At 52.2% G+C, this 16,849-nt stretch overlaps 1 protein-coding gene across 4 annotated transcripts in view; it reads right to left on the reverse strand.

Annotated features, from left to right (window-relative positions):
* Positions 1-1,465: 1,465 nt before the first annotated feature.
* SIPA1L2 (signal induced proliferation associated 1 like 2) overlaps positions 1,466-16,849 on the reverse strand; it is an 85,553-nt gene continuing 70,169 nt past the window's right edge. For 2 of the 4 annotated variants that reach the window (XM_081124198.1, XM_081124197.1), the window contains exons 17-21: positions 15,140-15,271; positions 5,304-5,357; positions 4,668-4,791; positions 3,722-3,803; positions 1,466-2,683 (exon numbers count right to left, since the gene is read on the reverse strand). In XM_081124198.1, the coding sequence (XP_080980324.1) occupies positions 2,537-2,683; positions 3,722-3,803; positions 4,668-4,791; positions 5,304-5,357; positions 15,140-15,271 (539 nt within the window). In that variant the 3' untranslated portion in view covers positions 1,466-2,536. The remainder of the gene's footprint in view (positions 2,684-3,721; positions 3,804-4,667; positions 4,792-5,303; positions 5,358-15,139; positions 15,272-16,849) is intronic. The other 2 variants (XM_081124200.1, XM_081124199.1) reach the window with 1 other exon arrangement.

Consider the following 16,849-nt stretch of genomic DNA (forward strand, 5'->3'; position numbering starts at 1 on the left):
AGAGAAACATCAATGATGAGAGTCACTGATGGGCCGCCTCCTGCATGCCCCCCCTGGGGATCCAGCCCTCAACCCGGGCATGTGCCCTGACTGGGAAACGAACCCCAATCGCCTGGATCCTAGGTCGATGCTCAGCCGCTGAGCCACGCCGGCTGGTCAGATCACGCAGCCTCCCTGCTTTAGCAGCTTCTCTTTGACTTTAAATGAAATCCAGACCGCACCGCGGCCTCGGGTCTCTCATGACCTGGCTATTACCTGTCTCTTCCAACCATCTCCCGTCGCCACTTGCCCCATCACCAGACAAACTGCCTTTCTACAGCCTCGGGCTCTGCCCTCCAGGCGCTTCTGCCCGGGACATCCTTCCCCAGCTGCCCAGGGCCGCTCTTTCCCCAGGTCAGGTCTCTGGCCCTCAGAGGTCTCCCGAGCACGGTCTCGCCTCGTTACCATCCTCCGAGGGAACGAGCACAGCAGCTGTCCCCCGGGGGTGCTCCGTAGGTATCAGCAGGCTCAGGACAGGCCCCAGCACGTAGTGACTACTGGACACTGTCACTGTTATGTAACTATCTGAGGGAGCCTATCCCGGGCCCTGCGTTTGTCTTTCACATATTGACATAACCTGCCTGTCGCCCCACCTTAGACTGTGGGCCCCATGAAGCCAGGCCCGGCTGGTCTTCGTCACCGGTGGCTCTTCTGCTCTGAGCGCAGGCCTGGCGGGCAGTGACAAGAAGGGGAGGGGAGGGAGAGAGCCACCGGCCCAATCCGCCCTGCTCCCTGAGAAACCGCATTCACTGCGTGCATTTAGGGGGTGCGCCTGGATTTCCCCAGGGCACCTTGTGAAGCCTCGTGCTGCGCCTCCTGTGGGAACGTTCGGGTATTTTTCAGCACCCGTCTCGTGGGGAGCCCGCGCGAGGAATCCCTTCTAGTGTAAACTCTAGGAATCACTTCGATTTCTCGAATTCTTGACATGAACTCTGCACCTTGTCCTGGTTCCCTTCCCATGGTGGCCCGAGCCCCACGACTCCCGTCTTACATTTGATTCAAAGTTACGCTTTATCTTTCCTGGTGATTTTTCAAATCCCTAAAATTTTATTGTATGTATTTTCTTGTAAGTGACACCAAACTCTTCGTTGAATAAGATTCTAACTATAAATCGAAAGGCAACCATATTAGGTTGCCTAGATCACTTACCCTGAGCCTCAGTTTACCAAGCTGTAAAGTGGGTCTCCCACACTACCTCGTAAGGACACTGCTAGGATTGAACGAGATGGATGGAGGTGCAGGGAACAGTACCGGGAGCAGCTACTAACAAGTACCAGCCACGATCTACCTTAAGTCAGTTTGGGATTGTGCAGGCGGCCGCGCAGTCTTCAACGAAGATCCCAAATGACCCAAAATAAATTCACACCCACTCGCGTCGTCGACGTATTGGATCACAAAATCGACATCCACCTGACAACACCGTTACTTATGTGGACTCTTTTAGACATTTATTAAAAAAGCAAAATGTACGTTCATCTCAAAAGGAACAGTTAAAAATGGTAAAGCCATACAAAGAACGTGTCTAGCAGCATCCAGGTGTTAGACTCGGCCCCGCGTCGCCGTCCAGCCCGGCAAGCCCAGTCTCCCGAGCTCGCTGCCACCCACACCACCCTCGTCAGGGTGCAGGCCACACCGTGTTTATAAAATTAACAATTTAGGGTTAAATAAGCTTAAATAGGGGTGTTAAATACAGGACACTTCTTCAAAGCCTCTGTACAAAGATAGTTTGGCGCTGTCCACGTGGCTGCTGGCGCAGCACACGCGGCTCAGCAAGTGCGCAGGTTCCTTAGTCTCGTCTCTATCAGCCTTAACTATACAAAAGTGAGCTGGGACCGAGTGACTACGGGCGAGCCATTTACAAGGCATAAGGATCTTTTTCTAAAAAACCAGAACACTGTTAACATCCAGGCACCGTTTGCTCCTGCAAATAAATAAGCCTCTAAGTAACTGCATCGAACTAGAGCTAAGCATCAGACCCGCCAGGGCGTTACCTTCCCGACGCAGCTCCCCCGAGCCTCCTCATGTAGGCCCGTCTTATTGCTATGATAACGTGGCTGCGGAGAGAAAACTACTGTACATCCAAAAAAATAGAGCACCTTTACATTAAAGTATATGTCTGATTATTTGTTTCGTGTTTATTTTACAATACTAAAGCCCAAACTATGGCAGATTCTTTACCATCTCTAGCAGGTCACCTGATACATAGGAAATAACACCCTTCACGCCAGACCACTGCTCAGTAGCGTCTAAAAGAAAAGTTCTCAACTGACACCAGGGTTACATTCATCTCGACACGGGGGTACATTCATCTTCACGCTGGTGTCCCCGCTCACGATGGCCACGGAGAAAGTGTGGTCCCCTCCTGCTGGGTGCGTGGGACCGGAAGGGGCAGACAGTGGAGACGTCACGGCTGGTAGAAAGCAGGGCTAACACACCACGTCTGCGACGTCCAGGGGCCCTAGGCATTGCCCAGCGGCCCCTGACGGGGATGGACTGGCTACGACTTTTTGTCAATGGTGCTGAAGAACCACTCTGTGAACTTGCGCAGCTGGGCGGTGGCCGTCTGGGACTCCTCCTGCAGCCTCCTGTTGTCCTGGCGCAGGTGCCGCACCTCCGCCTGCAGCACGGCCTTGTCCTGCTTCTCCTGTGGGAGAGGGAACGCGTCACGCCACTGTTACCGCACGTCCGCGCTCTCCGGAGCTGCAGCACCAGGGTCCTGCCCCTTGCTTTTCACTCAGTTACTTGCTTTCTGAGGGGAGACGGGGTTTGAGCTCCTCAGGGGTGACTTGCCTGCTCCTATTTTTGACCCAAATGAAGGGGATGGGTGAACACATCCTGCTGCTCCTCCCACTTTGCTCCCAACTAAAGTCAGGGCAGCTCACAGTTTATACTCCCCTCTGCCCGGGGAGGCCAGTTAGGGGTCCCAGCAATGCCCCTGGACGGGTGCTCAGCTGAGTGCGCTTGCTCACTGCACCAAGGCTGGCAGCAACGCAGCTGCTGGTCCCAGGCAGCTTTACAATCAAGCAAGCACTCAGGCCCTTCCCTCCAGCTTTCCCGTTAAGTACATTCCCAGAGCGACCTCAGAGGCTGCGATTAAAAACTATGTGGGAACGACTGAGGGTTTTCAGGAGAATCACACCTGGAGTTTCCAATGCAGTGACAAAAACGCACAATGCAAGTTTCAGCGTCCAAATACAGAAAGGGGTGTCTTGCCCCAAACAGAGAGGCGTGCCTGTCAGATGATAAGAGCTGGGTGTGTTTTTAATGCAATCTAACTGGACCACTAAACCAGCAGCCACCGCGGCAGCCTGTGTGGACAGTGGTGTTGGGGAGACCAGGCTTTCTGGCCACAAGAACTCCTCTTAGCTCAGCTCACAGTAGTGGGTGCGACTAACTTACTGAGCAGAAACCTTCTAGCCCGCTGCGTGCCTGCTCCGAGTCTGGCGGCCCAGAGGGCTCACCCTCACTCAGTCCTGCCCACTGCAGTCCTCCTGTCCCCGTTAACATGCATTAGCTGTAAACCAGAGAACAGGAGAGCCCAGGAGTCTCTGCTTCCACGACTGCTGAGTTCAGATGAGGGTGCCATCTTCCCCGAGTCCCTCATCTTTATTAGCAGTGAGGGGGGTGGTTGTGTATGGGAAAGAGTTCTGATTACGGACTTGTGATGGCTCGATGGCCTTACCTTGCGAAGGTCGGTCTGCAGCTGCCGCAGAATCAGCTCCAGCTGGTTGACTTTGCCAGTCAGCGTCGACGGGGTCCGCTCCCTGGCAAAGCAGGACAGAGTGAGACCCAGCACCGAAGTCCAGGCACTCACTCAGCATTTCTGTCCATAAAGCTCCCTCTAAAGTCATCTCACTTGCGTGAAGCCCAGAAATGATATAAGGACATAAATGACACTGCATCAGATCTGGAGAGTGGACGTATCGCTGCTTGGGCGGAAAAGCTCCCCCCTCCCCATCTCTACTACCTGAATGGGTTTCAGAATCTCTAGGAATTTATGTTGGTAAGAAAACAAAAGACAGGTCATCTCAGTGAATGTAGCAGAGACTGTGCAGACCTGAAGGAAGTCCTGGGAACCAAACGCAGACTCAGTTTCCCCATCTCCCTTCGTCACGACCAAGATGAAGGTGCAAGTTAATCGTGACCCAAGTGCATATAAAGTTGGAATTAGGAGTGGACGACACAGGTAAAGAATAGAGTCCAGGGGCAATAAGCACATCAAGAACTCGGGGAGGAGATGATTCATTCTTGACACTTTAGTGTAAGGTGTGAGGCTGGGGCAGGAAGAGTCCGGGAGGAAGTATGTCCCTGGCAAGTCAGCACGCTCAGCCTGGCAGGTGGGGGCTCCTCAGTGAGGTGTCCGTCTGGTGCTGTCACAGTAACTAGGTGGCAGAAGCTTCCCCGAGGCCCACACCCACCCTCTCTGTAGGGGAGCCTCACTGTGGGCAAGGGCTGCACACCCTGGTGGACAGGCCCTGCCCACGGAGCGGCGCAGGGGCCACCCCGCCCCTTCTCTGGGCTCTGAAGGATCAGGGGAGGCACCCGGGGCAGTGGTTTCCTGCTGCCCATGGTTAGCTGACCCCTGCAAATCACTGGGCTCGGAAGGCGGGACCCACAGGCCCACGTACCCAGCTGTGTCCATGAACTCCTTGCCGCTGGCTGGATCGACACACAGAGGCAGTTCCGGGCCCCCTTCCAGGCCCTGTGGGTGCTGCATGTCCGTCAGGGTGCAGAAGGAAGCCACTCTCTGGTCTGGGGGAGACAGACAGAGGGAGGCTTAGGAACAGTTTCCAGGTGGTAGTTATTTGTGGAAGCAAATTTAGTAATTAAATACAACCTCCCCTCACCATCAAATCAGTTAACAAAACAAAGAAAAGCAAACTCAGGCAGGCTGCCGACAACCAGAAAGCACTGCAATTGGCTGTCGCTGGCGTCACGGCTCATGCATATCACAGCCAGGTGACCAGCGGCCACCGGGCTTGCCGAGCCAACGTGCTTTCTGCCCTCCACGCCCCAACAGATGCCAAAGCAGCTGGTGGCACGTGGAAAACGGTGCTGGACGGTGACTGGGCTGATGCACAGGGCCCAGGAGACAACCTCTCCTCGAGCCCCAAACCCAGAGAGCACCCTGAGACGCAACGGCCAGGACACATCACCCCTGGGCGGCCCAACCCTCGAGCTTGAACCATGCAGACGTGCAGACACAGGAAACCCAAAGGAAAGGTTACAGACTACCAAGCGCCCGCGGCCAGCCCGACAGTCACCTAGATAGGATGCGTGGTGATAGAGCAGCGCGAGTTCCTCATCTGAGTCAAGACCTGAAATAAGATCCAGAATTTTCCCGTGAACAGGAATGTCTCTGGGCACCTGAGAGCCTTGGGCCCACATCAGGCTCAACGGGGCTGTGTGAAATACAGCTGTGTGCACCTGTGTGCGCGCGTGTGCATGTGCGTACACGCCTATGGTATGTGTACATGTTCTGCTACACCAGAAGTAGCCCGAGAGCCAGCATCATGCAGTGCCACCGACGTGGTCAGGTTATCCGCTCCACGTCGCGGTCCCGGCTGGATGCTCGGCTCTCAGCGCAACAAAGATGAGCGGGGCACCAACACCCGTCAGGCTGCGTGGCCGTCGTGGGTTTGCTTAACTAACCCGCCCCATGAACGTACGGCAGTGGTGATGACAGATCAGCTACGTAATCACTAGAAACCCCACAGGAAGACCCGAGGGGCACAGAACTAAGCATGACCAGTGTGACCACCTGTCTTATTTGAGCACAGGGCCACTTCTGCTCTTGGCACCAGAAACGTCACAGTCAATGATGGGAGCGCTGGGCAGGAAGGGGAATACAACAGCCTTCTAAACTGGCACCAGGCTGGCCCAGCTCTGGGGGCGGAACACGGGTCCAGAAACGCCGACTGGCACGCAGAAAAAGCCCCGCTTCTCCGCCAGGTGGGGGTGAGAGGGAGGGCCGTTCATGCCCCCCCCCGGGGGCTCTGTCCTTGGTGCTGAGCAGGCGGTGCCCCGACAGCTGGACTCGAGGGCCACGACAGGTGTATCATCACGGCGGCGTCTTTTTCACAGGATTTGATTAATGGCCGAGAAACTGCACTGAGGCCCCTGTCGGGGGGGCTCTGTCCTTAATTTATCCCACCGTCTCCTCTGGCTGCTGGGCGCGTTTCTAATGAGGCCGCCTGCTCGTGTGGTGTACGGGGGTCGCGCACTTCCCGTTGATTGGGAAGGACGGCGATGGCGGAGGCTGCCAGGAGCACCGGCGGGGGCCAGGGCTGCAACGGCACCGGCTGGAAGCGCAGCAGAGGGCGGGCTCCCGGGCGCTGCGCGGAGAGCGGTGATGGACTGCACAGGTACATGGCTTTCCCATGTCACACCTGGCACAGGCGCAGGCGTCCTTCAGCTAACACTGCCACAGGCTTTAAGGGTGTCCCCGCACTTCACATCTTCTACAGGTGACAGACAGCCTGCAACTAGACATCCCTGGGCAACCATGTTCCCAGATGGGTTTTGGCACAAGACGAAATAATCTGTAATTGAATTAAGATTAACGGCGTAACTTGGGCACTGCCTACTTCTGCACGGGCAGGAAGCGTGGGCTCCTGGCTGGGGGTGAGCAGCTCTGGGGAGGGCTGGGCAGGGTCTGGCTGCCAGGAGGCCAAGGCACCCTCTGCTCTGCAATGGCCCCACACTTGGCAACACCTTACACTTCAACAAAAAAAATCAACGGCAGATAAAGTTTCATTCCACAGTGAATTTAACTACTGGGGAAAAAAGAAATGTCAAAAGAAGATAAAGAGTGTTCTCACTTTTAAAGAGAGTTCCATCAACTGGTCCGTACTGTATGCAGCCCAGTGACAGTTCACTTAGCTTCTGTCCTTCTGATATATTTGAGTCTGATGACCCCGTCTAAGTACCTGAACAGAAGTGTCTTAGCTTACGCGATCTACTTTTACCTTAATTTATAAAATATCCACATATCTGACATAAACAGAACCTGCTACTGGCAGCCATTCAGACATCCCTTGGGGAGACGCAGAGTCCCACTGGTCAGCAGGCAAGAAGCCAAACACGGAGTTTTGCCAGTGATGTAATTTCACAAAGAGGATTTCACTTTGGGTGTGAAAAGCTTGGGAGGTTGAAATGCAAACAGAATGTGACTTGACTGGGAACAGGCACTAAAGGGCTCTGTAAAATCGCTCGTCTTAGCAGCAGCTTCCCGCAGAAGCTGTAACTCCCACAGCCTATTTCTGCGACATTGACTATTCAGTAACTTAAGTAATTACCGACATGGAACCAAATGGCAGACGAAACTGTAAGAAGAGAGAGGCGTGGGTGGGTGGAGTCACGCAAACAGTGAGCACAGCAAAGAGACAACCACCCACGCTCCACATACACGCTCCCATTCTTTCCTGGCGGAAGGCAGGCATGGCGCACACGGGAAACAATCAATCCTTTTAAGGAATTTTTAAAAAAACCTGTTTTAATGTCAGCTTCTTATTTGAGTACATTTAGCACTACAGAAGGATGCGCAGTCAACAGGCAATTCCCCATCATTTAGAGCTGAAGTGGTAAAGCAGCTGCCTGAAAATCTTTTCCCACGACCCAGATGGACTCTGGGGCACTGTTGGGGAGACAGCACCGTGAGGCCGGGCCTGCACCAGGGGACCAGTGCCCCCACCACCCCAGGGCTGCAGGGCACTGTCGGAGAGAGAGCACCGTGAGGCCGGGCCTGCACCAGGGGACCAGTGCCCCCACCACCCCAGGGCTGCAGGGCACTGTCGGAGAGAGAGCACCGTGAGGCCGGGCCTGCACCAGGGGACCAGTGCCCCCACCACCCCAGGGCTGCAGGGCACTGTTGGAGAGAGAGCACCGTGAGGCCGGGCCTGCACCAGGGGACCAGTGCCCCCACCACCCCAGGGCTGCAGGGCACTGTCGGAGAGAGAGCACCGTGAGGCCGGGCCTGCACCAGGGGACCAGTGCTCCCACCACCCCAGGGCTGCAGGGCACTGTCGGAGAGGGAGCACCGTGAGGCCGGGCCTGGACCAGGGGACCGGTGCTCCCACCACCCCAGGGCTGCAGGGCACTGTCGGAGAGGGAGCACCGTGAGGCCGGGCCTGGACCAGGGGACCGGTGCTCCCACCACCCCAGGGCTGCAGGGCACCGTTGGAGAGAGAGCACCGTGAGGCCGGGCCTGGACCCACCGCACGAGCTCTCCGAGCAACCGTCTGCCCCGCGCGTGGATGGGAGCACAGTGCTCCTGCCACACAGGACATCCCAGCATGAGGCTCCATTAAACTAAACCCATCTCACAAACAAAGTGGTTCCGACATGTCTTTGCCACAGCTACAAATTAAAGAAAAGCTGGGCTTTTAAATGCCTTTGGGAAATTGAAGGTTCTGATTCTGACACTTTATCAAATTGTAGAAAACTGACTGACTGCCCACCAGGAAAGAACACAAAGGCCGCACTGCACTCTGAACAGAAAGCACCGTGGCTGAGGCCTTCTGCAGCCGTCCATGGTCGTAGGAGAACGGCCTAGAACGTGCCTCTGAGTGACAGACAAGGCAAGCTCTGGAATTAGCTCATTCAACACAGCCATTGAAACAACTTTCTTTTGAGATAATTTAAGTCAATTTACTATATTAATTTTGCATTTTTCATCTACGTAGGCATCTCGTTTTTCTTCCCTTTTCTATTTTTTTAAAATATATATTTTTTGACTTTAGAGAGAGAGAGGGAGGGAGAGGGAGAGAGAGAAACATTGATGTGAGAGAGAAACATCGATCAGTTGCCCCAGAACCCAGGCATGTATCCTGGCTGGGAAGCAAACCGGCAATCTTCTGGTGCTCAGGATGACACTCAACAGCCTGAGCCACTCCTGCCGGGCTCCTTCTCTATTTTTTAACTAATTACCGCTGGAGATCTACAGTGTGTCACGTTTTTATGCTTGCCCACACTTACACAGTGACTGTATCAGTAAGTAAATATCAGTAACTTTAACAACTTTATCAACCTTAAGCTGAAGCTTCAGAAATGGGAAAGTTCTCACCACATAAATTCATGCTTACTATGCTCTAAGACACCAAGGGCAAGCAGAACATAATAAATTAAAAGCATAAACGCCTACTTTCTCAGAAAATAACACTTATGTGGAATATTGGCTCCCAACGAATGCTGAGTGCACGCATCTGGGACATGCATACCCGCACACCTGTGGGGGGTGGCGCTGGCCCACCACGGGCGGAGAGCTGATGCCAGGGCGGAGGGCTGATGCCAGGGCGGGGAGGGGGCTGACACAGAGCAGAGGGCAGGCCTCCCGTGCCCGCGGGACCCGAGACCTGGTCTCCGATCACGTTTGTAATTTCACCTTTTAAGCCTGTTTTCATTCCAAAAAACATCACCCCTTCCACAAACGCTCAGGAGCACACCGGCTGCCTATTTCTGATGGAAGTGAGGACCGCTTTAACCCTCCACTCCCTCCCCTGCTCCACGGTGGGCCCTGCGGCCCGTGTCCCAGTGGGATGCGTTCCCCTGACCACACTTGCGGGTGGCGCCTGGTGCGCATATTACTCGGGACACCCGCACCTTATATCAGCCTACCTGACGAAAAGGAATGAGCTCTGCGAGGGTGACAGTGGCGATTGTCCTGTAGTATGTAGTTCTGATGCGCAAAGGGTCACATCTCAGCCCCACCAAAGAACTGCAGGCGTTAAACCAGACCTGGACTGACTCGGCTAATCCTCCTGCTGCAGGAGGCAGGAGGCTGGAAGCCGGAGGCCGGAGGCTCGGGGCCCACGGGGAGACCACGGTGCACGGGGCTCACCTTCTCCCTCACCCCGGAAGGCGCTCTTAACCCCTGACATTAGTTTGGTTGTCTATCCACTTATTCATTACATTTTAATAATGCCGCATAGTATTTCTCTAATGGCAGTTTTTTTTTTCTTCTTTTGCATAATTTCCAGTAAGCAAGTTTCCAGGAATTACTTAGGTTTCCAGTCAAAGGGTGGGTACAGTTTTTGGCTCTAGCCACATACTGTCACAGAACTTGAACAAAAACATGAATCACTGTACGGTCTTTATAATGATACCAGCTGCGTGTTCTTTGTAGCTTCCCAGAGCCGCTGAATCATCTTTCATATTCAAAAGGTGTGAGCTGGGAGCTCATTAGTGTGAAGCTTACGTGTGCGGCTGAGCGTTTTTCACGGACTGATCTACGGTGCGGTTCTTCTTTTGTGAACTGTCATCCACGTGCCTCCACCGCGGGTCTGTCAGGAGTCCGGTGCTTTTTGCTGGTTAAGTTCCTCCATTCACTTGCGACCGTCCGGTTTTACCCCTCGCACTTATTACAAATCTTTCCACATACTCCCACATTTCCCTTCCCATTTTAATGTTCTTTTTCAGGCTCATGAGAAATCTAAATGTTTAAACACTTTTACTTGGTCATGTAACACTCTGTGCGTTCTCTCATTACTCCGTAATTAAAGCGTTACCAGGAATCCAAAATGGTAATCTCCCCGTCTTTGCTTTCTCTGGGACTGACTCTTCCAAGTCCTGAATCCAAGTAGGGGACACACACTGCATCCCACTGAGCTCCTAAGTATATTCACATTTCGGTCTGGGCTCTTCATTTTTCTGCAAAAAGGCTTACTTACGTTTCTGAGTCATTACTATGCTGTTTTAATTATTATTGATTTATAATAGACATGTTTGTTGAACACTGTTCATCTATTTTCCCAATGGATGCGATTAAGTTCTTTAACGTATCCTTTAGAAATCTGACTGAAACTGTACTAAATCTATGAATTAATTCAGGAAGGACTGTCATCTTCACTAAGCTTTCTAGCCAAGCCTATCCTTACATACGTCAGGACTTCTCAGCTACTGAAGAACTTGTTCCTTTGATGGCTCAGTTCCCCAAGAATTCATACTTTGATCTTGCTGATGTACCTAAGGTGACCTTCACCACTGTTCAGGCGGAAGGCCGTCTTGAGAGATGGCTGAGGGCACATGCCACCCCCGGAATCCGGGCAGCCTTGTGACCTGCTTTGTCGAATGGCATGTGGTAGATGCGATGTTCAAGTTTCCTCTTGAGCAGTGATGTAGCTTCTCTGCTTTTCAGTGATGTAGTTTCCTTTGCTCTCCTGATTCCTGAAGCCACACGTGAAGAGGCACAAGCAGCTGTCGGAGACAAGAACCAGCCAGACCCGCCATCCAGACAGACATTTGAGTGAAGTTGCTTTAATGCCTCCGTCCCAGCTGAGCTCCAGCTGCACGAGAGACCCTAGCTGATGCCACCAGGAGCAGGAGAACCACCCGGCAGAGCCTGCCCAACCCAGGAACCAGACTCAACAAACCGTTGCTGTTTTCAGTCAACAATTTGGAGGTGGTTTGTTATACGGAAATAAATGAAAAAAATTAACAATGCCGTGATATGGTGCTTATAAAACTATAAAATACATTTAAAAATATCTAGTTACTTTATTTTATCATCTCTAATAATTTCCTTTTGATTTTTCCTATTTTCTAGATATAGAAGCATGTCCATAAATATTTATTTACCTCCAAAATACATCCCTTTTTTCTCTGCATTGCCTGCTAACATGTCAAGGATTCCAGTGCACAATGAAGGAAATGGTCCCAAATGACATCTTTGCTTGGTTCTGGATCTGAGGGGCATGTTTATCCTACTTTCCTATGAACTATTATGCAACTATTTGGAACAGAGTAGTTTTCCTTTGTTAAGCTTTGAAGGTATCTCTCAGATCTTAATTTTTATTAGAAATAGGTTCTAGTTAAATAGGTACACCCTTTTTGTGAAATTGATATAACTTTTAATTACTCTACTACAACTTATAATTAAAAGTTTTTCTTTTATTAAAGCAGCTGAACTCTTGCCAATAACAATGAATAATCTTTTTAATTTACTACTGAATTTCATTTACGCTTTCTCACTGCGATATTAATGACCAACACTGTCTAGTGATTGTGTGTGTGTGAGTGTGATCAGAAAAGAATCCTATTATGCAACAAGGCTGACTCTGAATTGAAAGAAAAATGCATACAAGGGCATCATTATTCTTTGAAACTTTGAAAGCAATTAACTGTAAACTCCATTTGAGGTGATATTTGGGATATAGGGATCTTCTTGGACAACTTTTTTCAAAGCATGGGCTTGGCCTCTGACTATTTCTTATGCTCTGCCGTCCCGCCCCTTCCTTGCAAGAAGTGTCCAGTTACCTTAATCATCAAATGTATTCCTGTATAGTTGTGCCTGACATTCCTTAATTTTTAAAATCTCTCTTATGCGTTACTTTATACTAATTCCCTTTCTCATTTCTAATATTGTTCACTTGTACTTTTCATTTTTTGATCATTTATATTGCTTTATCATTATTCAAAGAAAATTGATCACTCATCATTTATATTTATAAATCGCACTATCGCTTCATTTGCATAAGTATGTCTGCGGCTTACGCGCCTCTGTACACTACCTGATGTCTTCCAACAAGGCAGCTTGCACTCCCCAGGGTGTGGAGAACCCCACATATAATGGAGGTGTCTACTTATATATGGTCTGTGGGAGGTAGAGCCTGGTGATTAAATCGCTTTCACTAGCACATTAAAGACTAGTTCCTGAAAACCAGAGTTAGCCCCATCGAACCCTCCTGAGCCACAGTCGAAGGCCAGTCCCAGCGCTCCCTGAGGACGGCAGTCTGCTGGTGAAAAGAATATGGAAGCTCAGGGTGAGCCGCGCAAAATACAGGACCCCAGAGGTCAAAACCTGTGCTGAGCCGGGATAGCTCAAGGCTGCGGGGCACCCCGAAAGTTTAATACCTCCCCACTCCTGTGACCAGCGCTTCTCATTTGTTATCTTGCCATGTGCTTGATAAATAAAGGTAAGACAGCCCTGGCTGCGTGGCTCAGTGTTAGAGCGTCAACCCCCACACCAAAGGGTGACTGGTTCGATTCCCAGTCAACTCTCACATATGAGAGTTGCAGGTTCAGTCCCCGGTCCTGGTTGGGGCGAGTGCAGGAGGGAACCAATCTATGTGTCTCTCTCACATTGATGTTTCTCTCCCTCTTTCTCTTTCCCCCTCCCTCCCACTCTCTCTAAAAAAAAAAAAAAATCAATGGAAAAAATATCCTCAGGCAAGGATTACCAACAAAAAATAATACAGATAAGAAAAATAAAATAAGCAGCCTTCCCTTGAGAAACTCACATCCTAGTAATAAGAGACGACAGGTGATTAAAGCAGAATTCAGTGTGGTGAGTACTGTGCACGCATTTACGTGGCGGGGACACGGCGTGGGACAGAACAGATGTTCCGCTCTCCTCCTGGGGGCAGTGAGGACAGTGTGTGAAAGACATGCCAGAGAAAATGCTTCACCTGCTGCCTGGTGGCTCTGGACAGAGGTAAATGCAGCATTCCTGCCCTTTGGGGCTGGGTCGCACCCAGGCCAGTGTTGGACCCATGGAGTGAGGCCTGTATAGTTGATAAGCGACTTCGGGAACGTTAGAGGGGGAAGCTGGCCGCACAGCACCAGGGTGTCCCCGAGTTTGCACAGGGCGAAGTACCTTGTAAAGCAGTGACCCCAAAGGAGGCTCACTCCTTCCATCAAGGAGCGGGCAGACCCGTTCACTCTGCAGAAATGTCCTCCTGACAGAGCTTTCCTCTGCCTTTCCCGGAGCTGAATGTCCCTAGGGTCTGAATGAGCTGGAGAGTAGTTTTCACCCGCCCCCCCCCGCAAGCTTAGGACCAGAGGCACCGATAGCGATGGATGAGTGGATGGATGAGTGCAAACCCACCGCAGGCCCCGCCAGCAGGGTAAGCGTGAGGGGGAGGGGCGGGTAACACAGCCCGAGGTCCACGTGCACCCATCCTTCCTGGGAAAGAATCTGATTTCCTTTCCTGAAGCCTGGACATCATAGGGGAGGGGGCAGAGCTACCAGAGACCGGAGAAGGTGGTCAAACTGTGGGGACCACTGCTCCCCAATGCACCGCAGGCTCTCTCCTGGGTCCCTGCTGAAATCGCCCCCCTGCTTGGTCAGTGCTACAGGCACCCACAGGCAGCAGTGCTGGACTTGGGAGAATTTAGCAGCAAGTGGCAAAGTCATCATCCCCGTCACGGTCGCCCCGCTCCCCACGTGAGGTGCTGGGGACACAAGAGAAGTGAGCGCCCTCCTTGCTGTCTGCCTTTATCTGTGAGCAGCTTCTACCTTCTAACATCCCCACAGCAAAGGTGGGGGACACGCGTCGTGGCTGAGAGGGCCCTCAGAGAGCAGCCGGCTCAGCCACCCTCACCGACTACAGGGTCCGAGGAGGGCACTGGGGCCCGGACCACGAGGTTGGCTGGGCCGAGCAGGTGAGGCCGGAAGCTGCGGTCACACCAGGCCACCAGACCCCAGCCTCAGTCGTCCTGCCGCACCTGGAGCTGAGTTTCGACCTCTGAAGGGCCTCCCCTCCTGTCACCTCACTTCGCTGGGAGGAAAGATATATTTTCACCTCATTTTGCTGGAGAAAAGATATTTTGCACCCTCAATATTCATCTCTATGTCTCAGATAAGCAAATGGAGGTCAAGCCCTAGCCAGTTTGGCTCAGTGGTTAGAGCGTTGGCCTGAGGACCAGGGCCTTGGGTTCAATTCCTGGTCAGGGGCACCTACCTGAGTTGCAGGTTTGATCCCCAGGCCCGGTTGGGGGCACATGCAGGAGGTTACCAATCGATGTATCTCTCTCACATCAATGTTTCTCTCTTTCTCTCCCTCCCTCCCTTCCACTCTCTCTGGAAAGCAATGGAAAAAAACATCCTCGGCTGAAGATTAAAAAAAAAAAGATGGAGGCTGAAGAGGAAAAGTAACCTGCCCATCCCAGCTGGTCCCTCACCTGGAATTCAGGTGCGGGATCCTCTGCGCATTTTAACGATGACCCAGGCTCTCTAAGGAAAGTGTCCTGAGTCACAGCTCAAGCCTTTCCTGCTCATTTCCACGCTCAAAGAGATGAAAGCACCCGAAACCTTAACCTGGAAAACCTGAGAACAGACCGAGGCCCCAAGCTGCTGCCCCACCCGGAGGCCGCGAGTCCTTACCTTCAAATGCCCGAGCGGCGTCCACTAGATGGGACCAGTCCAGCCCCGTGCCGGTGTCCGGGAGGGGCATCAGGCCAGGGTCCGCGCACTTGGACTTGTCCGATAAGGACCCGTCGGAGAACCAGAACTCATCTAAATGAAACAAAACCAGAGTCAGCCAGAGTGCAGCGCGTCGAGGGGCCGAGGGAACTTCTCCTGCCCCTCTACCCAAAGGAGAGACTACGGTGCAGTCACCCAAAAGACACAGCTGGAAAATCAGGGGTTTGCAAAAATGTCATGACCTCAAGACTCACTTAGAGGTCAGCCAGCAGAGGCCCGGGTGCAGGGGGATTAGAACTGAGCTTTGCACAGATGGGTCCTCCCAGAAGTCTCTTCCAGGGCAAGCTTCCCTGGGGACCTCCATCCGAGCCTCACTACCAGGACCAATCCCTACTTTCTTCAGGGTCAATTCCCATTTGTTTTTTCAATGTTTTTATTGATTTAAGAGAGAGGAAGGGAGAGAGGGAGGGAGACAGAAACATCAACAATGAGAGTCATTGATCAGCCGCCTCCTGCATGCCCCTTATTGGGAATTGAGCCCACAACCTGGGCATGTGCCCTGACAGGAATCGAACTGTGACCTCCTGGATCATAGGTGGATGCTCAACCACTGAGCCACGCCAGCTGGGCATGACTTCCCGCTTTTAAAGAGTGTTGTGAGTTTTCATTGTACAGAGCATTTGGCACAATCTCTCTCTAACCAGAAGTTTAAAAAGTGTCCTGGAGAAGTTACCTCAGCTGATCACTGCAAATCGAGATGCCGAGAGTGTTGGCTATTTTAAAATGCAGGAAGACTAACAGTTTCCATGAGGAACAGGCGAGAAGGAGAGGGGACATTTTCATGCTGTGAAGTAATGAGATGGCTGGGTCACTGGTTAAACCAAAAACCTCTCCCATCCTGCACTGAATGTTCCCCAGACTGTTTCCCTTTCTGTCCAAATGGGCCTTTGACGTTTTGTCTTTAAACTATCACCACAGGCCTCGAGTGTTACGTTGCCAATACTAGCTATAGGGCTCGTGCATCTGGGGGTGCATTTTTTACAGGCTCCCGCCGGGCTTTCTTGAACGTGCCTTTCCCGAACCTGCGCAGGTTTCTGCAGCTGCGTGTGAACACATCTGACTAATTAGCACAATCAAAATAATGACCACCTGGCTGTGTGAGCCTGCAATTAAGTCAGGGACATAATTAACTAAATGCACCTGTAATTTCTGTTCCCACATCCTCTTGGGTCACCGTGGAAAGCTGGCATTGGGACTGAGAACGTTTGCCACTGGCCTTGAAGGACACAGGCTGCACTGAGCGACCTCGGACAGCTGCAGCTCCCCTGTTTTTAACTCTGCAGGTTTAAGGTGGTGTCAGTCCACCTACCTAGTCCCACAGCCTCCATCCCAAGGGGAAGCCAGTAATGGATTTTTTGTCTGCACCATTCCTGCCGCTCCCTCCACAGGCTACACTCATCTTCATGGAAATATCATTTCCCCCTGTGTATGGGGTGGACTCTGTCCTGGCCGAGGGGTGAACGAGGGGTGCATGGAGGTGACAAAGCTTGAGGGACGCTGGGACAGAGGGACAGCTCAGTCTCCTCCCATCCTGATGGAGTCTCTGAAACCCGGGAGGACAGGCTGAGCAGAGGCTGGGCTGAGCACTCCCAGGTCCTGGTCTTTAACCAG

This window comes from Miniopterus schreibersii (genome assembly GCF_964146895.1).
Source record: "Miniopterus schreibersii genome assembly, chromosome: 21".
NCBI lineage: Eukaryota > Metazoa > Chordata > Mammalia > Chiroptera > Miniopteridae > Miniopterus > Miniopterus schreibersii.